We start from the raw sequence: 7261 nt of genomic DNA on the forward strand, positions 1-7261 counted from the left end.
TTTCTGCGTTTTTTTTGTGCTTTACATGAAAGCCCTCCCCCTCGCTGCCCGGCAGTTCACGCTGCAATTTATGCGACCAGCCCGACAGTTGTGCAACCGCACAACCCACCAGCATCCACCCCCCACACACTGCTGGTAAGGCCCGCGGACTGCCAAACCAACTTCAAAATTCTCAATATAAACACATAAATCCTTTGGCACTGATACACACACAAACACACACAGAGAGAGAGTGTGCAGAGGGGGTGTGCCACAAAGGGTGGCAGGGGGTTTGTCTGGCCAACAACAAACAACAAGAAAAACTTGGTTCAGACATCCTCCATCCTCGAAGAGGAGAGACGCAGGAAATGGAAGGAGTCTGGTCTGGTCTGGTCTGCCGTTTGGGAGGTGGAAAGTGGCCGTTCAACAAAAATATTATTGGGGCGTCCTCCGTTTGCCCCTTGTGGGCGTGGCACCAGCAAAAGAGAGAGAGAGGAAGAGAAAGCGGCGAGAGGAGATAGAAAAAAGTTACACCTTTTGGGGAACATTTTTTGTTCTCGTTGTTGTTTGGCTGCAACTTTTCGCGGGCGGACGGGGGAAGGGACAGCAAAGGGCGGGGAACTGCACTTGGGCACTTCTCGATGTTGGACAAAAGTTGAATTATTGCAACAGGGGGGGTGAGGCAGCAGGAGCCCAGGAAGTGGGTGAGGCAGCAGGAGCCCAGGAGTGGGTGGGTGGCTGCCATGCATTATGGATTCCCAGACAACAAGCTGTTTGCACTTATATGGCTTAAGGTCGCCGTCGAAGCGCCAAGAGCACGAAACCAGGAAGCAGCACCAGAAAATTGGGACACACACAGAGAGAGCGAAGGAGAGTGGGAGAAGTGTCTTGAGGGGGGGTTAAACTAAAGATAGTTAGAGCTCTAGATATCCAGTTACTACAAACTGAATGATGTATGAAGTAGCTTGGGGAGCGCTCTACGGCAGCGATCAAGTCAAGTGCAGGACTGGGTAATGCAGCAGCGCCACTCGGTTGTTGACTCTTGCCTGACTATAACTCAATGGCGTAAGAGTTAGAGTTAGAGTTAGAGTCGGAGTTAGAGTGGATTAGTTGGACAACTAAAAATATAGCTAACCATCAGCATTGATTGTCGTTTGGCCTCTTTCCCAGCACCCCCCCTCTGCCAGTCTTGAGGCTTATTTGGAAGGTCGTTTACCACCTGCAGATATTCGTCACTCACTCTCGTTAATCTTCGCTGGCCTGTGGATGGTGTGTGCGGAGAGACAACCATTAGTTGGGGGCCGCTGGGCCCTAAAATAACTATATCGATGTGCATTTGTCCAGCTCTGCAACTGCTGTTGCTGCTGCTGCTGCTGCTGCTGTGTGGCCACTGGCACTGTCTGTGGCGGCACTAAATCAATGCTGGGGATTGTGTCTGCCCATTGTGTGCTGCCCCGCTGCGAGGCAGTTGCCGGCGGCAGGCACACCGCAACGCATTTCGCAATCCAACCAGAAAACCCCCAAAAGCGAAAATGCTTAGACAGGGGCAAGGGTTTGGGCGGGCAACGCTTACAATGTTGATTGTCGCACATCGAGTGTTGCCCCTGTGTGTTGCAGGAGGCAGCCAAATGCCGCTAGTGTTGTAATTGAAAGGGTCCGGCCCAGAGCCAACTCAAGCGCTAATTAGATGACATCGAACGCCACCTGAATGGAGCAGGATGGAGGCAGGCAGGCAGGCAGGCAGGCAGGCCGTCAGCCGAAACGGAAATAGAGAGAGAGAGAGAGAGAGAGAGAGCGAGAGAGAGCGAGAGAAAAACAACCCTTCAATATGGAGTCGAGTTGAGTTGAGTTCAGTTCGCCCGCTCCCGCCTTTGTCCATTTAATGGTTCAGCGCCTCTTTCGTCCCGTGTCCAGTCAGGGACGATGATGCACTGCTGGGTCGCGGATCGTCTTTAAAAATGCACATAATTAAAATTTATGAAGACATCTACATCGCGCTGCCCATGGGGGGTCACAGGACAGGGGACAATCAAATTAAATACCTGTAAAGGGAGACCAGGAGAGGGAGAAGGCGGCAGCCGAGCCGTGGGGTCACCGGAGGTGGCCTGAACACCGAACTGGAATGAAATTGTAATGGCAATTCGGACAGAAAGGACAACAGAAAAAATAAAGGAAACGAAACGAAAGCAAAGCAAAGGAAGGGAAAGAAAAACAGACAGGCAGAGCGAGAGCGAGAGCGAAAGAGAAATGATACAGCGCGGATTGGCATAGGAGAGGGAAAGAGGAGAAACTAAATTACCAGAGGGCTACCATGGGACAAAGTGGGTTTTTGCTTAACAAAAATGAATGGAGACATTTCCACAGAAGCGAGAGACGATCCTAATCAATAGGGATCCACGGCTGGAACTCTGTTTTCTTGAAGCCTTTATCCCTGCTCCATTTTGAAGATCATGAAAATCATAAAAAGTCTTTGCATGGAATCATGAATTATTTTATTTATATCTTTTTTTTTATGGCTAACATTTTTGCGATGATTAACAAATGAACGCGTAGAAACGGCGCACAAAACTTCGTGCCAATTCCATGGTGCAAGACCAGCGAGTGCCCCCGCACAAGGTCAAAGTAATTACAAGCAAACAAAGTTTGAGGCATGCTGCAGGGGGAGCTAGCTGGGGCAAAGGAGAGCCAAAGTGTGACCAGCAACAGACAGAACAAGATAGAAGATGGCCATTGCCGCGGAAACCCTATTAAGATGTGCGCCGTCCATTAAATGGAAGTGTATTAAGTGGCACAAAGCAAAAAGGCGGCCACAGGCCACGGGGCAGACAGTTCACACAGTTTCAGTGGCCTCTTTCCTTCCTTCGCCGCTGCTGCTGCTGCTGCTGCTGCTGGGCCAAACGGGCGCGTCTGCACTCCTGCCAGCGTTCCCCCATCTCGTTCTGGAACAGCAACATTTGATGGCAGGCCCCGATCAGGGGACGGATCTCATCGTGATCCTTGCGACGTTGATCAAGCTCCAGCTGCAGCTTCAGCTCCTGTCCACCGCTCAAGCGTGGCGACATCTCACAGGAAACTGTTTGTGTGGGCTGGGACCTTCTCAGCGGTTTCCATTCGTGCATTTTCTCAAACAGCAGCAGATAAGCTTCCGGATCATCTTCCGCGGACCTGCCCACAACTAAACTTTGCAGCCATTGCAGAAGCTTCCCCAGTGGCCCACTCTCTGGCTGTGGCTGTGGCCGCTGCAACTTCCGCTGCACATAAAGATCCATAAAGAAGTGGATCAGCTCGATGGTGACCTGGGTGTTGCCGTTCAGCAATGGCTGGACACGCAGCTCCAGCGGAATGCCCAGGCGACCGAGAGCCCGCTGCAAGATGTCATAATTCCGCTGCAGCATGGCCGGCGGACCCGCATCCCGCACGGCCTCCACATTGAAGGTGTTTGGGTGAATGCAGTGCAGGAGCCGGCACCAGGCGGCACCGCTACTCAGCTCCGACATGGAGCGGTAGTCGCTGTGCAGCATGACGTTGATCCATTTCAGCAGCTGCTTAGGATTCTTGGGATGTCCATGGGTTCCTGAAGGGCAGACAAGAGGAGCTAGAGGTGGCCTTTTTTACCGCAGAGCAGCGCTGTCTTACCTGGCATTTGGAAAGTGTTTGAGTTTTATTTACTCTGGAATTGTTTTTTGGTATTTGAGTCAAATGTTGCTGGGGGCTGCTGAGGTTCCTTGGGCAAATCTTTACTCTTAAAGACAATCAAAATTCAGTTAAGGCAGAGGCAGCATTAACTACCGAAGGATCAGCCGGTTTCCATTCAATATGTTAAGCTTCCCTTAATTTGAGTCCCCGGCTCTTCGAGCCCATTGGCCCATTATGTGCCACCATTCAGAAGGGGCACAACCCATGCCATGCCATGCCATGCCATAAATAACTGGAGCTTAAAGCATTATAAACCGCATCTGCATTGTGAGGGAGGGGGGGCACCTGCTGAGTCCTGCATCCACCCACTCGCTCCACTTTTAAGCCTGGGAAATCATTTAAAATTTTCCTCCTTGCTTCTCCCACTTTTTTTCACGCGCGAGCTTTTCGTCAAAAAATAAAGTTGCGCCTCGCCCCGCCCCTCCCATGCATTTATGCATGCGAATGAGTTTTGCAGTGCGGAAATGTTCACTGCTGTTGTGTGTGGCACGCGGCACGAGGCAGGAGGCAGGAGGCAGAAGCTGAGCCGTTCTCGGGAGCTGGCAGTGGGGCGTGCAGTGAGGCTTGGAGGTGGTGGCGATGGGGAAAAAAGCGAGAGAAAATGGCAAACAATGAAATGCATTGAAAATTGAAAATCAATGAACTGTTATAATAACTTGCCGCAGAGTCAGAAGCGAGCATCCAGCATTCACACATCTATCTGCCGCACACACACACACACAGACACACACACACACACAAAGACACACACTCACACACACAGAGAGAGACAGTGTGCGAGTGCGGCTGCGAAGGCATTCGAATGCAAAGGCAAACTTCAACTGCAAAAAACCAGAAAACTGCACTGCAAGAAAAAGGAGTTGAAGTCCAAAAGGAATGGGAAGCCTGCCTCCGAAAGATACCTACAGCTGAAGGGGGTTTTCCGGTCTAAATTATTGAGTTTTCTTCGCTTTTTCGAGTATTTTTGCTTCCGTTTTATGTAATTTTTAGCATATAAATCCCCCAAAATTCACCCCCAACAGATTCTGCAATTGGTTTAGTCAAGATAATTCCAATAAAACAATTTCGACATTCCCCATTTCTTGCTCTGTAGCATGCCCAGTGCCGCTGCCTTTATCCGTTTGCTCCTGGTCCGCACTGGCAACTCGTGCGTGCGGTTCTCTCTCTTCATTAAACATATGTAACGCGTTGGGTTAACAATCGTTGGAAGATGGCAGAGGGCGGACAGAGAGTGAGAGAGTGAGAGAGAGACACCAGTGGCCGGGTAGCGCGTACCGGGAACCGGGGACCACGCGTCAACTTGGAGTCGGATGCAGCGATTAAAAATTAAATGCCGTCGTATTAACAAACAGCCATTCCCCCCTGCTGCTGTCTGGTGTTCTTTTTTCACTCCATTTTGGGAAGCTGAAAAAATAAAAAAAATGTTAAAGGGAATGGGAATGGGAATGGGAGAGGAACACAAGAACAGAGCGCAAAAAAAATATGAAGAAAATAAAAGCTGAGCAGCCGCCACACGGACAATGGCTGATGGAGTGGCTTGTGGGTGCCAGGGCGGACACTGGACAGAGTGGGGGAAGTCCTTTGGTGCATGTAAAATGCATGAATCGCATGGGCGCCACGTGTGAAATTTATGCACATATGTTGACAGCACTTAAAGAGCAGAAACCTCGCCAGCAAAGAGCTACCAAAGATCTAGCCGGAACAAAGAAGATCAAATGGCCTCAAGAGTGGATGTGGATGTGGATGTCGAATGGACCTTCACTTCAATCTACAGCTGCTAACGCGGTGTGTATCAATTCGCGAATCAATTAGCATTGGCCAAAACTGGCTAATCATTCAATCACCATGACCCAAAGGGCCATCATTGGCCGCCCGCCCAGTCATGGTGCTGGAGCCACAAGAGCCGAATAATAATGAATAATTAACGCATAGACATCGAGGGACGCAGACACTCGCAGCTTGTGTGGGCTTCTAATGTGGGTCAATAGAAAATCTAGCGCCTGCACTCTCCCTCATTAGCAGCATCAATTTTCCTGCATTTTACTCGCACTGCCCTAACAAGCCTTAATTCTGAGGCAGCTCTCCTTCAGCATGGGGCCAGCAACTTCGATTGTTTGCACAGCCATTACCGGGCTCTGGTGTGGTGTGGTGTTGTAGTTGTTTTTTGGGTCCTTTTCCTTACTTCATTTTGACATCAATTTGTGCTTTAACTTGGAATTTGAGTTGACAGTTCATCGGGTGGACGCTACTACACTGAGTGGACTCCTGTCCGGCCGTAACTAGGTCTCTCCATTTGGTTCAATTAGCAGGCGCTGCTTGTGCTCATCGACCAGTCGACTAATTGGCAACTCCGCTCCACGGCCAGGCTGACTCTTGTGATGCCCTTTGATGGTCGAGCTCCCATAGAGTATATATTCTTGATCAATGGGATCATTGGAATCTCTTTATTTATATTTATATATTTACTGTATTGGAACACTTCAATATTCACCTCCAAGCGACTCCCTTCTTGTGTGGCCAATTGCCAATCACTTTCAATCAGTCACGAGCGATTGGGCTGTGAATCAGGGCTAAAACTAGCTGTACGAGGATGTTCCCCCCCCATAACCCTCTGCACTTCAAAGACAGAAAGGACACCCTGTGTCCGTGTCCGTGAGGATTCTTTGCATTCTGCTTTGCATTTCCTGTGGCACTGTCTGCGGTCAAATGGACACGGGGCTCTCCAGTCTCTCTGTCGCTTCGTGTCCTGCATACAAATGTGTGCCTCTCTCCCTCTGCCACATTTGGGTCCCTTTGCTCGCCTGCCACTCTCCGGTGCACCTGCAGCTGGAGACGTTGCCTTGTTCTGGCAAATAAAATGCAAACAATGCTTGTTTCATTTGCGTAATAAAATATTTATACAGGTATTTAGTTGGTCGCGAAAAAACGAGCAGAGCAAATGAAACAGGAAGAGCCGGAGCCAGCGGAGATGTGGCACAAGCAGGACCCAGAGAGAAGTGCCAGAAGCAGCAACCAGAGAGATGTGGCAGAAACGGAGCCTGCAATGTGGCAGAAGCAGCCACAGAAGTAAGATGTGCCAGGAATGGCTGGGGCTTGCTTTGCAAAAATTTAAAGCTTAAATTCAAGTCCGAGAAATTCAATATTTTATATTTATATATTTTTTTTTTAAACTATTAAATTTAATGCTTTCAGCTTCCAGCTTGTGCAATGAAGGAATTACAATGTCCAAATGCCTTAAAATCAAATGAATACAGAGCAACACAGAATGGGAGAGAGGCAGAGAGAGAGCGGAAAACAAAAAACGTCTAGACATCATTTCTCAGTGGGGTCAGACTCATCCTGTGAGTCCCTCCGCTGCCTGGACAACCAGGATAAATCTGCGCGTATTTTTGCTGCGATTTGCCATAGCTCATAAGGGCCAGAGACTCTAAGAGAAAGACAGAGAAATTGCACTCATTTATCATGTGGTGGGAGCCGGGCTTAACCGCCAGCCCACCAAATGCCAGTCAACAGTGCCGCCCCAAGAGGACACTGCAAGGGCTGGCTGATGCTCCCGATCCCTGATTCTCTTTCGGCTGCCGATTCG

The 7261-nt window shown here is 49.6% G+C and overlaps 1 protein-coding gene across 1 annotated transcript; it reads right to left on the reverse strand.

The window, feature by feature from the left end:
- Nucleotides 1–2819: 2819 nt before the first annotated feature.
- On the reverse strand, nucleotides 2820–3622 carry LOC117894551. The gene is made up of 2 exons (XM_034801677.1): nucleotides 3616–3622; nucleotides 2820–3553 (listed from the first exon to the last, which is right to left on the reverse strand). The coding sequence occupies exons 1-2, from the start codon at nucleotides 3620–3622 to the stop codon at nucleotides 2820–2822; spliced, it is 741 nt and encodes a 246-aa protein (XP_034657568.1).
- Nucleotides 3623–7261: the final 3639 nt, after the last annotated feature.

The sequence above is a fragment of the Drosophila subobscura genome, chromosome A (assembly GCF_008121235.1).
Source record: "Drosophila subobscura isolate 14011-0131.10 chromosome A, UCBerk_Dsub_1.0, whole genome shotgun sequence".
NCBI classification, from domain to species: domain Eukaryota; kingdom Metazoa; phylum Arthropoda; class Insecta; order Diptera; family Drosophilidae; genus Drosophila; species Drosophila subobscura.